Consider the following 23,525-nt stretch of genomic DNA (forward strand, 5'->3'; position numbering starts at 1 on the left):
TTTACTTTTCACTGGAAAACAATATTTTGAATCAGAGGCTGGTGGCTTATATGGTCTATACATGATGGACTTAAACATTATTAAAATCGCAATACAAACTACTTGAATTTGTAAATTTTCTTCATGTTTGATGATATTCTAGTACTAAAAGTCGACCAGGTTAATAGTTGTGAATGATAATTTGGGTAAAACTTCATCTCATTTGTTTTTTTCTTTATGAAAATAAATTAGTGAAAACTAGGAAATTTAGACCGCTATGTTATCAATGAAGCAACATTTGTGTTCATAAAAAGAAAAATCACAAAAATACTGAACTCAGAGGAAAATCGAATCGGAAAGTCCATAATCACATAGCAAAGTCAAATGACAAGCCACATAAAAAACGAATGGACAAGAACTGTCATATTCCTTACTTGGTACAGGCATTTTCAAATGTAGAAGTTCAAATTAGAACATCATGAACATGATTTATAGGGAAATTGACATTGATTCAGTACAAGTTATTTTCATATTGGGGAAAAAACTAAGATTGTATCACAAATTAAGCCGACAGTAAATAATGATGTTCAAATCTTGTAAAGGACATAGGAAGAGACAAATCAAGGGAATACAATGAAACTTGGCGACAAATTCCTCGAAAATAGGAAATAGGAAAATTTGTCAAATGTTACTCTATTATAAACGTAGGAAACATGATTGTAGATAAATCTGACTATGTTTTATTGTCAATAATTACTATATTGATTCATAAGATAAAATATCAATACATATTTCAATTGATTATGAAAATTTATCATGCTTACTCATAACAGATATCTTCCTACATATTAGTAAAAGTTCAGTTGAAACTAATTTTTTTTCTATGTGTGTAAGTCCGTTTCAATTTCATATCTGATATGAATGATATATCTTTTTTTTTTTAAATAAAATAAAACCCTTGAACATTTGTCAGTATCATTAATTAAAAATTAAGGCCTTTTATTTGTATATGTCATAAGTGACATTCTACATAACTTACATGGCAAATATTTGTTTAATTTGCTTATATCATAATCACCGAATTCTAGACTTTATACGACACCAAATAACATTGATTGTTTAGATTAGAATATAAAATAGCAACTTGCAATTATATATCTTATAATGACAAAGACAAGGTTTTAAAATCTAAAACTTGTGGGCGATTGTAATTAGAGAATTAGAGAATCAGTATTGTATTTATTACATGTTTCAGTCCGAGAAATTATTTTGTTTTGCTGTCTGAATATTTCAACAGTTGAGTATATAAAATTTCATTTTTCCTTCGATTTTACGAATCATCAGTGTATATGATGTGTACAAGTTGAAATAGTTGTACAGATTTTTTTGTACATGTTATTAGTGTTTTTTTAATCGCTTAACAAAAATAGATGATGAAAGCACACAGTCTTTTGTTTCGTATATTTCTGTCATATTTTCAAAACTACATGATACATTCTAATACTGAGCATTGGTACAAAATAAAACCATAAAAAGACTTTTTATAAATATGAATATGGTATAAGGAGAAAAATAAAATTAGAATTTAAACCATTCAGATATCCTCATTTCCAATTTGAGGACAGGGGAATAACACGAAATGTTAGGTTGAAGTTTATAAATTTGAAATTAAAACATTAAAAGAGTACATTAAGAAGATAAAGCTGTTTCACCTGGTGCAAGAAGCTATGTGGCAAAAACATATAATTTGTACAAAAAAACTGTACAAATTATAATTTGTACAAACTTGCATCTTGCACACAACATATACATGTTATACTATGCCAATTAGTAATTTATATTTTTTTCCACTTTTTTTTTTGTCATATTCTGGAATGTGAAATTCAGAAAGTAAGGATTTTCATGTAAAATGTCAAATCGCCGGGTGGTCACGATACTTTTAATTTTTACTTTGTGTGTAGATTTGCATGTTGGGTAATATATGTTTAGCAAGAGATACTTACCCTGTCAACACACTTGGTCTCGACTATTTTATGTATTATCTGTTTTGTTCACGCATTGTTATATATATAACGGAATTTTATGATACTGTCGTACAAGTGAGAGGTTTAGCGCTATTAAACCAGGTTCAATCCACCATTTTCTATATTTGAAAATGCCTGTACCAAGTCAGGAATATGACAGTTGTTGTCCATTCGTTTGATGTGTTTTTTCATTTGATTTTGTCATGTGATTAGGGACTTTTTGATTGAATTTTCCTCGGAGTTCAGTATTTTTGTTATTCTACTTTTTTTCTCGCTTTTTTTTTGGAGTTTATGCAATTCCGTCAGTTTTTGATTGTAACTTTAATCTATATCTGTTTAAGGGGGCATTATCAGTCGACGATCACGTAACCAGATATAAGCTAACTACTATAAATAGTTAGCAAAATTTGCAATTGGACTTTTCTAGCTCTGTTTGATTTCATGTTATAGGTTTAAAAAAAGTTAATCATCGTTTTTTTCTGTATAAGAATGATTTTTTGTGCATCAAATCAGTCAACGCAATGGTTCATTTTGTTTAAATATCACCATATGTTGACATTTTTTCATCTTTTAATGGTCAAACACGATTAATAAATGCGTTAATTTATTTATTTTTGTATATCTCGTAGCTAATGCCCCTTCAATAGATTTATGAGATTTGAACATCGGTAAAAACGCTGCTACCAAAACTTCATTACTACATACAGGTTATGATGTCGTTCCCGTCGTACCACCAGCCAATAGTTTAGCACTTTAGCATTGACATGAAATATCATTTGAACGTTATTTTTCTATAAGTTTCTATATATGAGAATCGCCGTTCTAGTAGTACGACGGTAAAAGTGAAAAATCAATGATATATGCTGGCTGACGGTAGCTTTTGTATCGAAAGATATAAACCACGAGAGAATCACGTGTTTTAATCAGTAGGTATTCGCAAGATATTCTTTCACACGTATTTATTCTTAACTTACGAGATGGAATCAAGGCAAAATGAGTTTAAGCAAATTCGGGTTCTCCGTAACAGCAGCAACAGGAAAGAAGAAAGATGAGAAAGTGATAAAACAGAAAATAAGGAAGTGTATGAGAAAAGTGTTAATAAAACATCCAGTACTCCTCACCTGGCATGACGAATGTCTGGGTCTGTTCAATCTATACGCAATATCTGTATCTAGACAGGGGGAGAGTCTGGCAGAAATGTCAGGTTTTGCAAAATCTGTCTAGATGTCCCGGAATGCTCTGACAAATATAGTTCCACGTTACGATTATGATAAAAAAAAATGTTGAAACTGGATTCGGGATCTAAACTGTGGGGAGATGAGGTATTCTGGACTTTGGAACGCTTTAATATATATTAAAGAGCAGAACTATATTATGTGAAAAGCGAATATGAAGTTACATTTATTAATGAAATTTGCAAATGAATAATGTTTTTAAACAAACATAGTAACCTTCCAGAATGGTTCGGAATGAATATCAAGCACCGTGAAATATACAGGTTTTTAGCGGCCAAACTGTAATATTGCAAGAACTGTAACAATATTCGTTTCAATATATTAAGTCGTGGAAGTATAAATAGTCTAGATATAAATACAAGCAAATGTCGTGTTGAAAACAATTGGAATCCATAGAACCTTGTCAAAGAGGCAAGTAGCGTCTATCCGTTAAGCATTGAAATTACATAACCACAAATCCCTGTAAAATAACGTTTAATGGATTAATAAGATACTTGTAACTGTGAATTACTGTATAAATAAAGGCAACAGTAGTATATCGCTGTTTAAAAGTCATAAATCGATTGAGTAAAAACAAATCCGGGTTCCAAACTAAAACCGAGGGAAATAAACAGAACAACAGAGACACTGAAATGCAACAAAGATAGACGCCAATGATACTAGACGCGACTAGAATTTAATAATGAAATGTTAAAAATATTTGATCCTTTAGTGCGTTGTTTAGCAAGAAAACTTACAGATTGATGTGTGCTTAACTAATTAAAAGAACACTAGCTGTCAAATTATTCTTCACTGATTTGACTTAAATTCTAATATTTAATTTATAACATAAGTAGACGAATATTCGAATTACAATAAGTCAGAAAAAAACAGTTAACAATGCATGTACTAGATGGTGTATATCAGAACTCTGTGTGCATTATTTAGTCTATGAGCATTCTATAACCTATCCAGTTGACCTCCGAAGACTCCCGACGGTCACATAGCCCGATATAAACATAACTCTAGATATAAATAGATAAATTCCTCGTGCAATATGATTTTTAAACGTCTGTTTGATTTCATGTTATATGTTAAAAGATAAGTTAATTGTCATTTTTACCTGTATAAGAATGATTTTTTTGTGGATCGAATCAGTCAACGAAATGGTACACCTTTGATTCACTTTTAATGTCGATATTCTTTTCTCTTTTATGGCTGAACACGATTTATACATGTGTAACCAATCTCTTACGAATATGATAAATTGAAGGACACATATATATGGATTCAACAAGGTCAAACTATTCACTTTCACGTGAATACTTCATCAGCAATGTTTCTATGCTTATTTTGACAAAATTTGGTTGCTAAAAACGAAATTCTATTTCATCATTTCACTTATCTCGTATCTAGTGCCCATTTAACAAAAAACAAAAATGAGAGACAGCAACCAACTTGATTACAAACACTTGACTTGGAACAAACATATTAAGTACTAGACGTAGTTGAGCATCTTTTGAGCGAACAAATGTCCTCTAACAAAGGGCAGTGGTTTAATTTTATTAACAAATATAAGACCGAAGAAGACTTGAATGACACAACTAGGAATTTTCATGACATGCGACTTGATGATATGAATAGCTGGAAGTATGAAAATATTCGGCATTAGATGTGTTTATTCTTATAGTTGCAGAAATGAATATATTCAAGATTTTCTAGATAAGGACCAGAGCGCCGAAGGACTGTAAATAAGCTTACTATATAATATTAATTATTTTCCTCAAAGTTCGGTATCTTTGATAATTTACTTTTTGCTCAATTGTCATCGTATTTATTAATATGGTTCTAATGGATGACATCTTATTATTGTAAGAAAGTGTCTGATGTTAAGGAAGCGTTTGATGTAATAAGTTCCAAATCTAGTTCGACAGGACAATCGACAGCACAGATGACACCATGGTCTTATTTAAAAAAAAATCCATTTGAAAATTAATCGTATGAAGCAACTGTCTATAATTTTATAATTTTTGTGCAAAAGAATCCATAGTAAAATTTAAAAAAAAAGTTAAAAGGTCAAATTAAGAACGACGTTGTTGAGCATTGAGGACCCACAATTAGAAATTGTTGTGCATATAACACCTAAACTAATCTATTACTTCCGCACACAATTTCAATTTATGTCAACACAGGTGAGCAGACTAAAAGGCTGGTCATACCCTCTAGTTAGGGTTTAAGTAAATTGGTTAACTTTGATGCAATTATAAACAATTTCTATATGGTCAAATTGATAATTTTAGTAAAAAAAAGTATAGATATAGAAATAAAGATATGTGACATGATGTTGAATGTACTACAAGATACCAAAGGGGAAAAAATAAGATAATAGTACGAACTTTAATGTAGCACAATACAAATATATTTTTACATCCAATCTCCAACTTCTAAAATGCTCTTACTTTCTTAAAATTGCATATAAATTAATAAGAGGTATATATAGATAGATAAAAGATTAATCTTTTAAATGAATGCAATATTTTTGTTCTGCAATCATTATGTAATCAATTATCATGCAATTTATGACAAAATCATGGTCAGCTCATATGCATGAATTTAGCTCTTTCATCTCTATAGCTACACAAGAAATTTTAACTTTATCTTAATTAACGAAGAGGAGCTAGCGAGGGTGTCTCAAATAATCGCTATCGTATACCATTCTCTCATAAATTTGTAATTAGTGTAAACATCCCTACCACATAAAAGTAGATAATGTATAATTAGGTGTAAAATTTGATCTTTACGGTCTATCCAAAATCTGAGACACCCTTTTGTAGATAATGGCTCAAGGAACAACACATAATCAACCCTCTCGGGGGGTCCATGAAGAAGCTAAATTCAATTGAAAGTGAAAGTTCTTGTAAAATTTTGTAGAAACAGTTATCATTAAAATTAATTACAGAATTGTTGTATAAAAGTAACATTGCATTGATATGAAAGGGTATTCTGTTAGCTATCCATTGATACCACTTTTATAAATTTTCAAGCATTATAAAGAAATTTACAGCATTTTAAAACTGGGGAATTGGAGGTATGAAATCTTTGTATTGTGCTACCTTAACAATGAATAAAAACAATGTAATGACACATTCCCAATTTCCATTCTCAATTTTATATGTTGGCCAAATTTTTATTTTGTGTAGGAAACTTCCTTTTATTAAATACTTTTCGTTGTTTTGTTTCACAATTTAAGATAACATATAAATTTTTTAATGTGCGTAGGTGTATCTTTTTTGGTAAAATTAAAGATAAAATCATTTGAAAATGACACAAAAAAAAAAACCCTTGTTTTTATTTAATGGTCATTTGTTTTATACTGACATGAAATTATGATTTTGTCTTCAGCATGAACCTCAAATTCGGAACTAATCAATCATTACATGTGCAACATGTATGCATAGGTCACTGATTATTAAATAATTGCCTTCAATGTAGGGATAACGGTGACTTAAACATTCTTGGAAAAATATAGTTACTAGAATGTTACATTTAACAATGTATTCAATATGTTTATCCCAAGGATTGAAGCTTAATACTTGATGCCAAAAAGTCAGGATTATGCGGTGAATATAATCTTTATGAATACTTCGAATGATTATTAAAGCTTTTGTGTAAAATAAAAGAAACAAGAATGTGTCCCCAGTACACTCGCACTATCATTTTTTATGTTCAATGGACCGTGAAATTGGGGTAAAAACTCTAATTTGGCATCAAAATTAGAAAGATTATATCATAGGGAACATGTGTACTAAGTTTGAAGTCGATTGGACTTTAACTTCATCAAAAACTACCTTGACTAAAAACTTTAACCTGAAGCGGGACAGACGGACGAACGAACGGACGGACGTTTGGACTCCCAGACCAGAAAACATAATGCCCCTCTACTATCGTAGGTGGGGAATAAACGTATAGTTCATTATTGTTATACAGTAGTTCCCGAGGGTCTCACCAGCTAAGTAATCAGGACTGCGGTACTGACTTCATTTATAACAATCCTTCTTGAATTGCCCGTTCATAAATTTTTAAATTATAAATAAACTAAGATCTCATCTCCCTCATGCAAAGTTGACCTTACATGGATTTGCTATTTTTTTGGTTATTTTTGATGATGTAGCTCTTTAATTGTTTTTGGTTCTTATCAATCCTTGACTTTTAAATATTTGACTTTGAGCGTTCCTGATGAAAAATAAATCCAGAAAAAGGCTTCGGACGCATGCAATTTATATACTAGTAGCAAGTTGATTTCATCTGTTAAAATAAATCATGTGAAATGAATTTTGCAGCTGTACCATGAGTATGTAAATGACCAACAATTCTGACATACCCGGTCGGTCATAATCATTGATCGCCTTTCCTATTTAAATGTGTTAGGATGAGTCTTATGTAGACGAAAGGCGCGTCTGGCATACTAAATTATAATCCTGGTACCTTTGATAACTATTTACACCACTGGGTCGATGACACTGCCGGTGGACGTTTCATCCCCGGGTGTTATCACCAGCCCAGTAGTCAGCACTTCGCTGTTGACATGAATATCAAATATGTGGTCATTTTTATAAATGTCCTGTTTACAAAACTTTGAATTTTTCGAAAAACTAAGGATTTCCTTATCCCAGGAATAGATTACCTTAGCCGCATTTGGCACAACTTTTTAGAATTTTGTATCCTCAATGCTCTTCAACTTTGTACTTGTTTGGCTTTTACACTATCTTGATATGAGCGTCACTGATAAGTATTATGTAGACGAAACGCGCGTCTGGCGTACTAAATTATAATCCTGGTACCTTTGATAACTATTCGGTTGATAACATACACAACATTATTTCAAAAGTGATTCTCTGGAAATGCGATTTACAGACGCTTTGAAATCTATAACCAACACAACGCTTTTAGCAATAGACAACATTCGGTATGTGTTTATGCAACATGCCATTCTTTAAATCGCCTACAATCTAGAAAAAAGGTTCTGCATAAATGTAAATAAGCGTACCAAAGAGCCATTACCAATATCAAATTCCCGGCAAAACTATAAATGAATAACTGAACATAACTTCTGAAAGTGTTCCTGAGTTGTAGAAGGCATTTGCATAAGAGGCGGCGGGATGAAATAAATTTCGATATGAGCCCATCCGTTTAAACTTGATACGACGAATAACTGAAGATTCAAACAAGAACGTACTATATATATTAATAAACCAGACCAGATGGTGGCTTTTTTGGATACAAATAAAAAAGCATATGAAATTAAGTACAAAAAACATGGCATAGTCGCATTGGAGAATGTACGCAATTTATAATTAATGCAAGCTCAAATTTTTTCCAATAAGCAGATAGGAAATAATTCAGGAAGTCGAGGAGGTAAGTTGTAGAGCTAAGTTCCTAGTCCTAATCTCCATTTTGCAGATTTATTCAAATTACCCATTTGTTCTAGTTATTGTATGTTATGAGTGAATAAATAACGTCTTGGCTTACAATCAATCATTGCATGTCATTTCACCTGTTATTTAGCTTTTTAATCGCTTGGTATGTGTCATATCCTTTGAATTCCGTCTTCTGAATTCTCTTTTAATAACGGCAGTTAGAGTAAAAGGAAGTTTATGATAGTTATGTTATTTTTAGACTTGACAATGTTCATTTTCCCAGGAAGATTGATAATCAGTTACGCAGCTTTTATCCTATAATGCCCCCAAAAGACCTTATACCTATTACGTCCAATCCGGAAAAAACCCCAATTAATTTGAAAGCTTCTTGGGGTAAAATGTTGTGAAAACAAAGGTCAATAAGTTTATAATGTTTCTAACAATGACGTTCTACCTCCATAAGCCTGCAAATGTCATGGCGGGTCACAATTTAAGAAAGCAAAAATTAAAAACATTTCATATTGTTTTAATTGTTACAGTATCCAGAAAACCATGGATTTTTTTGGTAGTACTTTCATTCGAAAGGCATTTTTTTCTTAGAAGACTGTAAATGTGTTGAAAATTGGCATGAATAAATGTTATACATGTACAATCAGGAAATACTTGGTTTCTATGAAGTTAAACTAAAGGTCAAGTATTAAAAAAGCTGTGAAAAATGGCATAATTTGAATGAATAGATGGGGATTTTCATTTGGTGGTCTGACACTTAAATAGTTAGTTGCACGTGACTGGTTTGAGATGTCATGAAAAGCTGCGTTATTTCAGAACTAATCCGGATTGGAAAATAGCAATAATCAAGGTATATGTGATTGGAGCATACTGGATTTATTTATGCTTTATAATTATAAAAACACCATATGTTTCGGGTATTCTGTGACACTGTAGAATAAAATAATAATTATCACCTAGAATGATTCAGATAAACATTTACATAGTAGATACGTTTTTATAAGAAACATAAACATAGTATGAAAACCAGGTAATCTGTTAGTAGTTTACATCCTTTTCCTTTGATCTTTGGTGGATAGTCGTCACATTTGCAGTCATCTTCTGATTTTGTATTGACAGTCAGTGGTCAGCTGAGTGTGCTAAATAGTAGAAGATTTTCCGCAGTTACAAAACGTGAAAAAATACAAATTTATTTATGCAATTATGAATCAATGTAAATAAAGAAGATTATTATGTGAATGAAGTTTCATTGTTTGTCGAGTTGGTTCTTGACCTTTGTGATTTTGATAATGATGATTTCCTTTTACAACAAATAATAGATTTTATAGTTTTCAACAGTTCATCCCTAAATCTCTTGTGTATAATACTATATATAAACGGATTAGAGACACTGTTTATCAAATATGATCGAACTAAGAAATTATACAATAAATCCATCGAGGTATCGTCATTGAAAGCGAGGTGGAGAAAGCGGAAGACACGTACACTTAAATGTGGTACAAATCCTATCACAAACACAACAGTCACTGTTAAAAAAATAAAAGTTGACCCATTTAAACTAAATGACGTCGACTTTCCAATGGCAAAACTCTCCTTTTTCCTCATTTCCGGGAACGCTTTAGTTTTATGCAGACGTTTTGTTTCTTCGGTATTAGTTATAAATGTTAAACCATTCCTTGTTTTTCCTTGACGCCGTCCATATAAGGTCGCACCAATAAAACAATAAGAAACTAACATTGTAATCAGAGCTGATAGAAAAACAGACATCAGTAAGTAGGTGTAAATTTTCCCGCTTTTTGCATTTGGGTCTTTAAATGTTGTACAACCACATGCTGTCACGTTTGTTTCATTGACATACAACGGTATTTTTTCAAGTCCAGCAAAGCTCAATAGAGGTACGGCAAAACATAAACCAAGGAACACGCAAAATCCACAGACTTTCTTGGCACGGCTAGCTGTTAGAAGCAAACGAGATTTATAACGACATAAATGTACATATCGGTCTATTGAAATCGCCACTAATGTAAATCCTGCTCCTAATATTAACATAAATTCACTAAATCGAGCAAGTTTACATAAAATCGTCCGTGTGAATGTAAACGTGTGCCCCAAATCATAGATTTCAAATGGTATTACAACTGTACAGCTTAAAAAATCTAAAATTGCTAAAGCTAAAATAAAAATACGGTTTGTTGTTGTTTTTGGCTTCCGAGAGTAAACATATATCACTAATCCATTGCCAATCATACCAGTTAGTAGCAGAACACCAATGGCACATATCACAGAAATTAATGGCTGTTTATCGTTCTCTGCTTTAGCTATCAACCAGTTTGAGATTCGACATGTTCCCACCTCATCCGGAGTTGTTATAGTGGAATTACTGTCTAAAGAACTATTCATATCGAAATTCATATTTCTTGCTAAGGGTTATTCATCCTCACTCTGAAAAGATACATAGTAATGACATCAGTAACATGTTGCATATGTGAGGGTCTAGATTGTTGTGTCTCTTTCATTGTTTTTTTTTTTTTTTACTTTTTTCTATTCTTTATATTTTTAGCACCCTCATTCTCTATATTCTTTGCGTATTTTTCTCTATTCTTCATTCTCTTTATTGTGCACTTTTTGTCCATTATTCTCCGTTCTGACTTTCTGTAAACCCCAAACAGGCCCTCACCATTTCTTTATTGATTTGGAGATGACTTTATTTACCATTGGTTGAATTGGTAAAATCAAACACAAAAGTATGAGATTTTTAAATGGAATCAGAATTAGTAATTTCCTGTTTAAAAGCAGGAAAACGCAAAGAATTATTCCCATGGTTATTGAAACATCATCATTTTTCATAATCAAGCACAATAAAATGTGTTCAAAGGAATATTATGGCATCAGATAAAAATTCTCATATTCATTCATTTAAGTAGTCATTGTTAAACTAAGTTTGTTTCCTTGACAACAAGAAGACAGTTTATGTAACATAGGAAGTTAAAAATAAAACAACGTTAAGTTTGCATTTAAAAATACACATTAATTACTTTATTCATTAGGAATTTCGTATAATTAGTATGTTGAAATTTGTTAAATTGCATATCTTATGTGAATACTTACGTTAAAAAAAGGCAGTAACAAATATTGATAAGTATCCAACAAATTTATAAGCACGATATTGTAAGTGATACACACTTCACTGACTAAAATAAAATGAATAATACTCGGGAAAAAGGAAACACAGTATTATATGAAGTAAAACACTTTAGTCACTTCTAAACAGGAAGTGTGCATTCTATCCCTTCACAAGTTTACATTGCTTTTGATATATGGATGTCCCTGTATAATTGTGTTCTGATTCATTATTTTGCTATTCGGACAAACGTCAGACAATCTCGGATGTCCTGGGCTTGGAGACACTCATATAAATGAACCTATAATTCAAGTAGATGGGATCATTGAATGTCCGTGCACACGTTGAACTGTAGTTTGTTGTTATAAGAAGATGTGGTAAGAGTTCCGATGAGACAACTCTCCATCCAAGTTACAATTTCTAAAAGTAAACCATTATAGGTCAAAGGACGGACTGTAGTTTGTGCAATGAGTTTCAGAGTGCAAACGAACTGCTCAAAAGAACCACAGAGTTAACAAGCATACAACCAACACGTTTCTGTACAGATGTACGTGTTTTAAGTATCGGTGTTAGTATAAGTGTTAATTTCAAAATCATCGAATGTCCGTGCACACGTTGAACTGTAGTTTGTGCATATATTAAGAGCTACTGAGTTTCAGAAAGTAAACAATTAAGCAATCAACACGTTTCTTTACAGATTTATCTTTTCGAAGTATCGGCTGTTAATTACAGAACCTTTGAAAAAATATTCTTAGCGTATAGAGTAATTAACCAGTCGAACAGTTTTAAAATATATATGAATAACAACAGCATGCAGTGTATACGTTAAAGAGACAGGACAACTAGCCAAAAGACATTTCGTCTAGAACAAAAATATTTATATGTCTAGACTGTATGTCAAGCCTTAAGGAAGTTCGCTACTCATTTTCAAAATAACAAGCTTTTCTTACCACTAGTATATATTGAAAGAGGTTTAATAAAGGAACCAAAAAAGCAAAAAAAAATTATATAGGTCATGCGTTTGTTTTCGAGATATTAGCCACTGCAATTTTGGCGGGAAAATGTTTTCTCTTGATTTTCCATTGCTTTATCATTGAGAACTTAAAGTTCTCAAAAACTATTTAAAAATAACAAGGATTTTATAAAACTTTTACAGATGACTTATAATTATACATATAAAAGATTAATAAAGAAAAATGGGGGTCAATGGGCAAATTTTTTTTAAGGCATTCAAATGGATAAAACCTGAGTGGATTCCGAAAATCTGACAAAAATCCTATGACAAGCGAACATCCTTAAATCACTATGATTTGGGAAAAATAGATGCAAAAAATATATCAAAGACAATCACATATACTCGATCAATTACAAGTTCTGTAAAAGACTATAAAAGTTAAGATAAAAATTAGACAATAACTGTCGTGTTTCCTGACTTACTAGGACAGGAACCAGTGGCGGATCCAGGGGAGGAGGGGGTCCGGGATTGGAGCCTCCTTTTTTTGGACGATCAATGCATTTGAATGAGAGCATATAGTTGGACCCCCCCTTTTTTTAAATGGCTGGATCCGCCCCTGGGATCAAAAAAGTGTTTGCGTGAGTGTGTGTATTTTTCAATCTTAACATGCAAATGTTACATAAGATAAAAAGAATGTATCCTAGGACACGAAAATTCCCGCTCAAGCTTTGCAATCCATCAAGTTGAAAAGGGGCATAACTCTAAAACGGTAAAAGACTCGCAAACGAAATTCGAACTCTGCTAGTCTTAGTTTCTCAGCATTGCGTATGAATGCCATAAAATGTTAGCGATTTAAACTAAAAAAAAGTTTGCGGAAACAAAATAATATGTTTAAGTAAAAGTGCGGAAATGAAAGTAGGATGGACAGAAAGACGGACGGAAGGACGTTCAATGATAACACTTAATGCCGACTGTGGGGCATACAAATTCTCAAACAAATTAAAAACGGGAAAAGTGTTACATATGTAATTTTGTACATCCTTGGCTTTCAAATGTTTGGCTTTGAGCGTTTCTAATGAATGTTCACTCAGAAAAGCGCTTCGGACGCATGGAATAATAACGAGTTGTGTAGCAATATCGTAATAGATTTAACAAAACCATAAGAACAAACAAACAATAATATACATTGAACAGGATCAAAGAACGCTAGCAGCTAATAACAAGCTCGAATTACATGTTTTGTGTACTTAACCTGCTTAACCTATACACTCTTAATTGTTTATACGTATATAAATAATGTTAGGTTCTTTCATATAGAAAGTAACATATATGTGTACATCTAGAAGCCACAGATGGATATATAATTGTAAACTTTACCACAATCTTCGGCTGTATAATTAATAATTAGACATTAGGTTGATAAATTTCGAATATAAAGTTCATTTTCCACTGATTATTTCAGCGAAAAAAAAAGTTACGGTAAAATTTTAAACATTATTTTATAATGTTCGTGAATCTCACTTGTATGCATAAAAATATGCTTACACCTGATAAGTTTTTCTTCATTTTTATACCCTTTCAAAAATAAAATATCAAAAATACAGAACTCAAATGAAAATTTAACTGGGGAATCCGGGAAAGTCCCTTATCAAATGACAATATCAAAAGCTCAGACACATCAAACTAATGGAAAACAACTGTCATGTTCCTGCGTATATACAAAATAAGAAAAATTAATATTCTGATATTTTTTAAGCAAACAATCTACTTATATAAGTACATAAAGTTTTGTACTAGAATGCAACTGAAGAGAAGAATCTTCATGTTCAAGATATAAGTAAAATATGCTTAAAATACTTCGACACTTAAACATGTTAAAAAAATAAAAGCTTTGTAATTAAAGAAGTCGGTTTCTGATATCTTCCATTTTAGTTCACAAGGGATACTGTAACCACTTGTGTATTTGAAATGCAGAGAACAGGATCGATTGAATGACGTTTTGGTGTAATATACGCATTTGTAAGAGAAGAGGAGAGTTTAGGCATCGGACTACTAACACAAAGGTTCCTGGTTCAATCACCGTTCCGGTGAGAAAAATTCAGTGACCGAATTTTCGGCTCCCTCGACACCATTTGCGAGTATGGTCTTCAGAAACGGCCATAGTCCGTCGGAAGGGGACGATAAATGGCTGTCCCGTGTTAAGAGAGAGCCATATCTTTTGCACTTAAAAGACACCCTTGTAGATTTCGAAAAATTGTATGCTGGTGCCGCTATACAAGGCAGCACTCGTACCTGTAACGAGGAACGGGATTAATATAAGTTGCAATAACTTGTTTCCCAATCCGCTATAAATAAATATGATTAAACTAATTTGAAAACAACACTTTATTTATCTTGTTAAAGTTGATGAAAGGTCGGGTAACTTAGAATCCCCCTGGAAATGAGAATCATTTTCGAAGGTCAAAAACTTCGCTTTGTGAAAGATCACATGGGGGTTTTCAGTGAGTTGTTGCTAATCACAGGGAAATATTTTGAAATGAAGTTTATTTAAACGACGAGGACCTCTACCCTTAAAACTTTTCCCCTTCATGATATGAGGAATGTATATTTCTAGTTTCGGGTACACTTAAGTGTCGCTTGACCAAATCTTTCAAATCTTTTTACACGATATAAGGAATCGTGCTTCGACAATATTTTCATGCATTTCAAATAAAGGCTGGTGTCCTATAGCCATTCTTTCCCCATGTCAATTTTTCCAGAAAGGGGGGGGGGGACTGGGTCGATTCAATTTTTCCCACTTAAAAATTTGGCATGATCCTACTCTTCCCCCCGTCGTGATGGGGGAAACCTGTATCAGGCCAATACCTCCCTCCAATAGCACAAAAAGCTGTATTTATAAACTGCTTCTACTATTTATATCCGATGTAATTTGAAATAAACATTGTGTTTTTATTTTTATATGTTTATATACGTCTTTTAGCCGAAGGTTCCGCCGATTGCAGCATTTTTAAAACTCGATAGAAAATATAATTTTAAACATATCATTATGGAAATTGTTATCTATTTCAAGGAAATCTTGATATCAAAGAACAGTTTCAATGAAAGGAAACGCCGGCTTCGATTTTGATCGTAACCCCAGTTTGTGTATATAGTCTGCATGATCAAACTTAGGATGTTAAAAGTAAATGTTTCCGTTTTATTTATAAAATAGAAATAAGTCGTGATTTTTTATCATATATTGCATCATATGGTTGGTTTCTTTTTGTTGTTAATAATAGAATATTCACCGGTTTATTTCTATTTACAGCAATTAGCCACAGGAAATAAGAAGATGCGATATGATTGCCAATGTGTCAACTTTCAACCAGAAACCAAATGACGTATAATTATAAATTGGCAACTAATTAGAGGTCAACGTAGTGTTTAGGTACAGCGAACAGATGATGCAATGTCTACTCGTAAACTTAAATAACTTTATTTAAAATGCGCATTTAAAACCTGCACTTAGGACCTCCACTTGTTCAAACGTGTTCCATTGGCTGTTTTCTGCTGCTCTTTGTTCGGGAGGTTGTCTTTTTGACGTATTCTTGATTTCTAATCTCAATTTTATTATATTAGCGAAATTGCGTCTCTTGAATTTCAATAATTCATTGAAATCGTTTAAGGTGAGTATATATTTGACAAAAAACAAACTTTTAAGGCCAACTTTATTGTTTGTCGATCGCAAGAAAATGGTTATCTAACACAACCAAATGTACTACAAGGGTGTGAATTTTGTGGTCTTAAAATAATTCATTCATCGAAAGGGTTCACAAAAATTTTGAAAGTTTTTTGCTGACTAAAAGTCTACCCCGGATTTAATTGTTTATGGTGAATAGCTCTGTGTGAATTTTGGTAGATATCCATTAGAACTTTCAATCAAATTACCGTAACGTGTGATTTATTAGTGGTTTAAGTTAGTTATTTGAAACCCCGACAAATTACCCGTTATTTTATGTAATTTAGTCAATGCTAATAGGGTAAGATTTATAGATCTACACGTGTGGCTAGTTTTATGTTAACTTTGGAAAATCATATTCTTTGTTAACGAAACATGGTTACATGTAATCCTAAAACAGATTTATAGATCAATTCAAATAAAATTGGCCTACAAGCATACAGGAATCGACTATGTGTATATCATTAATTTATTATAGTCACTGCTTTTTATTAGGATAATTTGAAGTTTGGGAAATATTTCAAAATTATGGATGACGAGTAGATATCTTTATTTGTAAAATTTTGATATCTCAACATTAAAAAATTTCCATTAACACTTCGTTTTAAAAATATTTAGAAAGAGACTACAGAAAGTGTTTATTATGCAGTTTAGTTGTTATTGGATGCATATTTTTATATTTCGCGCGTTTGAAGCTCTTGCCATCGGGAATGCTAAAACCAGAACAGTTTAAAAGCCTGCTTAAATACAAATGTACGTAACAACGGTTGACAATATACGACTGACCAAATTAGACCTATACAGAAAAGCCAAATTCATTAGAAGTCAACTATTGCCTGAGGGAGGCGGTTTTATGTAGGTCATTTCATTTCGTTGCAACACAAATACACTTAATTACTTTCAAACGATTCCTTAATAAAACATGTAAAGGACTGATACTTTGAGGTACAACAAGCAAACCAGACATGTAGACTAGTGTCACTTGTAGATAAGAAAACATGACCTTTTTATTTTTATTAATAAATTCATATAAAATTTATGTTAAGGAAAACAGTTAATAGAATACCAAAATGAACTTATTACCTTAATTATGTCAGGCAAAACTTTATAAAGTCGCACTTCATATATTTTTTTCACTTTTGTTAAAATATTGGGTCGAATTTAGTAATTTATGACTCTCCTGCTTCCAGTGAATCTTTTTCTTGAACTAAAAACGACAAATGCTTTGTCTCTTTATGTCATTTGTATATAAAGTTATTATGATAACACTAAGCCATACTTAGGGTTTCATAATATTAAGACCTCTAGTTACACACCGAATCCGGATGTATCGTTTAATATCAAATTTGAAAAAAAGAAGTTAGATAAATTGTAATAGAAAACCTTACCTTAGAAAGAAATATCTAAATAGAAGCTCTACACATTTACATGTAGCTCGTATTTATAATGATAAACAGCTATTGTGTGTGTTTCTTTTCTCATCGCTTGTTATTCCTGTAAGATTTACAACACTGCAAATTTTTATTCTTCTTCCAGTTGCAGGGGCTTTCGTCAATCTTCGAACCCTTATATTGATAGAAAATGACTATACACACTCGACCGGATGATTGGTTCCCTAAATTCTGAAAGGCATTGATTATATATTTTTCAAATTTGACTGTATTTTTTTATATCGTTTTAAGCCAATACTTAAATTACGTCTTGTTTTAATATCTCCTAAACCGCACCAATTCCAAGAAAAGTTAGCGATCAGATTCGTCAGACCAAATTAATTAAAAAAACTTAATACATTGTAACACAAAAGAAATCCAAAAAATATTTTAACAACAATCAAAACCCTGTTATTAATCACCTACGCATTTAGCTACCGTAGTTATGGGTTAGTTAATACAATACTATATAAAAAAAACGTATCCCATTCTTTTATTCTTAGAAAATATTGTCACCCCCTTTCGATTTTTTCTGAGAATTTCGACGATCTTATTTCTTTTTAAAGGGCTAGGTTACACTGTTCTTTCGAATGACGACCAACGCGTACTTTGGACCTTATACAAGTATTATGTACTTAAATTATCTTGTGTACTGTATATGTCAAAAGTGTCACCAGTTTTTTTTTTATTTAAAATATTATTCATTTTAATTCATAAGTATTGTACCTAAAATATTAAAAAAGCAAAATTTGGAAACAACCATGGTTTTGAATTTGTGTAACTTTTCGACCAAAACATAAGATATTACTAGACTTAAGTTATATCTAATACTTTAAGTTATATTTTACATTCGGAGGGCCTCTTTTCGTTCGAAAAAGTTTAATCTTAATCTAAACTATGAAGATAGAAAGAGCAAAATGTAAAGAAGTTAAACATATTAAATAAAGACAAACCTGAATATGAGATATACCATATTTGTTTATAATCTATTAATACATCTACATGTAACCAGTCTCGGTTCATTACACACAAGGTTTTGTTATAGAGATATGAATGTAAGATAATACGTTACAATTTTTGACGTCTTTAATAAGTTTGACATGTATTGTAAGTTTATGAATAGAAATATTTTGACCAATTGTAATATTGTTTGTGTAAGGTTCTTTGTCCTGGTTTAAATTGTCAACATGTAAATGCGTATTTTTGAATTATGAATGAATTGTTATCTATTAAAGGATAATAGCGCGACCGGAAACAATTGTTTCGTGATAGGTCCATTGTTTATATACTAATTACGAACATACATGTATACAGTAAAAAAATAAACCCGTGTATCATCCGATTTCCGTTAGAATGAAATCTTATTGCAAGAGTTTATTTGTTTATCGAAATTAATATTTCGTTCACCGTGTTTTAAAGGTTGATTATATACCTCAGTTCATTCATAAGTACAGAAGATTTTCTAAATTTTAAACTACCCCACTTACCCCTGTTTACTTTGTTTAGAGAGATAAGTCAATCCATGTTTTGACAATATTCACCGGATACTACGTTGAATATTATATTTCCGTAAATACTTTGCGAGCAAGACATCGTACATCCACGCTTTGATTTGTGTGACCTAGTTTGTTTTTCTACAGGGAAAAAAAAAGAAAACATTGCATAAAAATGCACGGTCGAGACATTCGATAAAGGTTAACTTCTTTATTTTGATTGAAATTGATTTTAATTAATCGGTTCAATTATAATGTACTCTAGTTTAAAGTCGATACAGGTCAACATGAGTGTACGTAATTCTTATAAGTGTTATTTGGGTTTTTACACATCTTAGTTATCCGTCATTTTAATTTTGTTTTTGGTCGGTCTAACATAACACGACGAAAGACAGATAACACTATGGTCTAAAGAAAAATAAAAAAAGATTGAACAAAACGAACCTTTATAGGGGGATGGTAAACTCAGGTACCCTGAAAAGGTATGCAGATCCTTTTTTACTAAATGTTTTTCGTCTTGCGTAATGCCAAGAAACTCCACTTGTAAATAGCACTCGGTAACTTTATAAACGAGAAAAAACGGGACCGAATTGTAGCTAAGTTGTATCAAAAATCAAACATATCCGTCAACCTTGTCAAGAACTCCAGAATGGTCGGGAGAGATCCGTTTGCGCCAAAAATGCGTCCTTTTGCGCCACAACTTTTTTTCTCCAATGCTACGTTTGCGCCACCTGTTTTAAAATTACATGGTATCATTTGCGCCAAAAATAAATCATACGATTGCGCCAATTAGAAGAAAAATGACTTCCCTCAACCTTTATTCGGACTTGGAAACGGCAGTTTACACGGCAAATGTTTCCTTTTCTGAAACACACTTTCTTCTTACTGCTGCTGCATGGGTACTTCCTAATTTAAGGTATGTAGTAGCTTGTTACTTAACTTCATTATCCAAAAAGACAAACATTGAAGGATGAAATACATAAAACAGTTCATAATAATTCCCCGTGGAATGCTTCTGCTCCATTACTAGTACGTCTTGCGGTAGATAGAGTTTCCGCCCATACGGATGGTGGGAGCAAAGCAAAACATAATCAGCAAAAGCTTATATTTTCTTCTCTTTTGGCATATCTTATATCAAATATTTAGCAAAGCAATACGTTTTCTTCTCTCTCTGTACATGGACTGTCTACTGCATTTCAAGTCATTTCTCTCCAGATGCTCATCTTCATGGTGAAATATCTCTGATCATATGATACTTTTTAAGCCAAAAATAAGAACAACTATTAATCATTAATATATTTATGATTGATATGTGTACAGGTAAATTGGCGCAAATGAGTTCCGATTATTGGCGCAAATGATACATTTTGAAAAAAACAAAATTGGCGCAAATGATACCCCTGAAAAACAGTAATTGGCGCAAAAGGACTGCTGCCGAATGGTCAAACAATTCATGACCGTAAGTAAATATAAATGATCACAATGAATGCTTTTTATTGCCCAAGGGTAAACTTCAATCTATTGTATAAAAAACAAGAATGTAACCATAGTACACGGATGCCCCCACTCGCACAACCATTTCTTTGTTCAGTGGATCGTGAAATTGAGATAAAACACAATTTGGCACTCAAAATCATAGGGAACATGTGATGCCAAGACATTGACATTAATGAGACAGCTTTATTTGATGAAAATAAAGAGGAATATATTTTCATTTATTTGAAGGTATAAAGGCTATGACAAATAATTATTTGAACACTAAACTGTGGATCTCGGAGCAAAGATAATGTGTGTTTTGTACGTGATCATTTAACAAAAAGGAAATAAACAAATTCCTGTTTTTAAGTGTAAGGTAAGTACAAAGATATTTTGAAAGATGAAAAGACTTTTTTCAATACGGCGATACGACCAAGAATATCCAGAAACATGTACGAAATAAACATGTTGATCTAAACATGAGGCCTAACAAATTAAAGAATGCATTTACAATTCTGACAGCAATGAGTCTGAAGAATGCCTTTTTTTGGGAAGACAGGATCCAGGTGATGTAATCAAGTCAGCTTCGGAGACAGATTCAATGAATCTGAACAAAATGAGATTGAACAAAACTACTCCAGAGGAGTATTCATAGACAGAAAACTAAAATTCTGAATATTCTATCAAAACATAAGCACAAGAAAATGACAATTCATGTATAAGGAACGTTGATTTTCGTATGGAGGGTCCCAAATGTGTTGCAAACATTCAAATAGGCAACATTATACAACAAAAGACTACATCAAGACTGTCTTATACGGGCAGAGACTGAGAAAATATTTCAAAGTAAAAACTAACTTGAGTACACCTTTCGGCTGCAATAATATTGTAGAAAATAGTGGGATTTTGAATCATCACTTTGTCCTTTAATTTTTAGCTTGAAGAGGGAGTTTTCGGAAGCACCAACTTGACTAGTTTCTAGAAGTTTTTTTTACCAAAACTAGACAAATGTGGTCACTAATAACATTTTAGGCTGAAAACAATAGTGTTGGAAATGATCCGACAGAGAATCCTTATTTTCAAGACATTGACATTAATGAGACAACTTTGTTTGATGAAAATAAACAGGGAAATATCAACAAAAGTTGCCGTGGGTAGACGAATGTATTAAGAAATAAATTGCGTACGCTTTATAGTATGTATAAGAAAAGAATCAAAAGTCAAACCCGTGCAATTCTACCAAGAAGAGCATGTTCTTATTCAAACTAAAGTTAATCTTTGGACGACAATTAAATTGTGGAGGATAGTGGGATTTGGCATGCATACTTGGTCCTTCAAGTTTGAAAAGGAGTTATTCTATTTACTGTGGAATACAATCTAGATGACCTTTATTCTACACCAAAACTTTGAAAACTGAAACAAGTTCCCAGGAAGATATAAATCGTATAAAAATAACTAAACTCGAAGAGGCCATGTCCATTTGTGTTTTTGCATTAAAGAAGTTGTATATTACTTATATTACTTATGTGTCTTATTTCCTTTTAAGCTTATTTTAATAATTCTTCTTGGGTGTAGGTTATGCAGTTCGGTAAAAACCTGGTTTAACTGTTTTGTTTATTATAATCGGTTAAAACCGCAGAAAAGAACAAGATACTAAGTGGGTAAATTTTGGCTGAGGGAAAACATAAGGGGGAGTCTGAAATAAAATTTAGTACGGGCAATGTGGAACTCTAGAAACCTTTCCCTCGCTAATGTAATGGCTATCATAGTCTTATTTACACAGTCGCGATTTTTTCGTCTTGAAAACAAAAACATATTTTACGTTGAAAAGAATATTATAATGACTATTCTAAATGTATGTTACCAGGCCGCACTTACCAGTTGGTAAGTCGTCCTTTAAAATAAAAAGTATTGCCAGACGACGACCTGCTATCCCGGTAAATTTGGATTTTATATTATTATTTTTAATATCATAATTTATTTACTTAATACCATGATGTATAGTTTTTACATGTACAATTGTAAAACAACAGCATCGGTGGTTCGTGCTTGCCTCGAGTGCACACGATCGTTGGTTCGATTCTTAGCCAGGTCAAACCAAAGACTTGCACATTTGTATTTGCTGCTACTGCGTTTGGCACGCGGTATTAGGAGTAAGAGCAAAGACTTTGTCGGTCCGGGATCAGAATATGTCACATGACGTCCCTTTGAACTGCTACCTTGTTAACTAGCACGTTTACGGTTAAACGTGACGGTCTATTACAAAAAAGCCTTAGTTTACAGGAAGATGCATTTAATTTGCCATTCTACCAATACGATTACAATGGTAAAACAAAATATAGAATTGTCTTCCTTTGTCCATGTCACATCCACCTCGAGTGTTCTCATTTAAAACACCATCTAGATATGAACCGATTGATTAGTGGTTGCTAAACGTCCAGTGGCAAATACTTCATGCATGTATAGGACGAGAACAACTTTACAATAAATACAATAGGTATGTCTTGTAATAGAGGCCATCCGGGATGAAGGTCGGGGATGAGGGTAAATAGGATAGGAACATAAATTTTGCCTTGCAAAAGGCCACATAAGGAACCCTCAAAGAGTTGTTACAATATACGTTTTGCCTTGCAACAGGCTACCATCGGAACCCTATAAGATTTGTTGAAAATAACGTGGCATCGGATTT

At 32.3% G+C, this 23,525-nt stretch overlaps 1 protein-coding gene across 6 annotated transcripts; it reads right to left on the reverse strand.

Annotated features, from left to right (window-relative positions):
* Window positions 1-8,942: 8,942 nt before the first annotated feature.
* Window positions 8,943-19,637, reverse strand: LOC139516447 (neuropeptides B/W receptor type 2-like). 6 transcript variants are annotated; one of them, XR_011662969.1, is made up of 3 exons: window positions 19,355-19,469; window positions 9,319-11,085; window positions 8,943-9,084 (listed from the first exon to the last, which is right to left on the reverse strand). XR_011662969.1 is itself a non-coding variant. In XM_071306567.1 (3 exons), exon 3 carries the CDS (start codon window positions 11,053-11,055, stop codon window positions 9,874-9,876), a length of 1,182 nt encoding a protein of 393 aa, XP_071162668.1. In that variant the 5' UTR covers window positions 11,056-11,085; window positions 17,826-18,059; window positions 19,355-19,637; the 3' UTR covers window positions 9,501-9,873. The 6 variants fall into 6 exon arrangements, 5 of the variants coding, with proteins under 5 accessions (XP_071162668.1, XP_071162671.1, XP_071162670.1 ...); XM_071306567.1 differs by lacking the exon at window positions 8,943-9,084 and adding an exon at window positions 17,826-18,059 and having other exon boundaries at window positions 9,501-11,085; window positions 19,355-19,637; XM_071306570.1 differs by lacking the exon at window positions 8,943-9,084 and adding an exon at window positions 17,826-18,275 and having other exon boundaries at window positions 9,501-11,085; window positions 19,195-19,418.
* Window positions 19,638-23,525: the final 3,888 nt, after the last annotated feature.

This window comes from Mytilus edulis, chromosome 3, assembly GCF_963676685.1.
Source record: "Mytilus edulis chromosome 3, xbMytEdul2.2, whole genome shotgun sequence".
In the NCBI taxonomy this organism is placed as follows: Eukaryota; Metazoa; Mollusca; class Bivalvia; order Mytilida; family Mytilidae; genus Mytilus; species Mytilus edulis.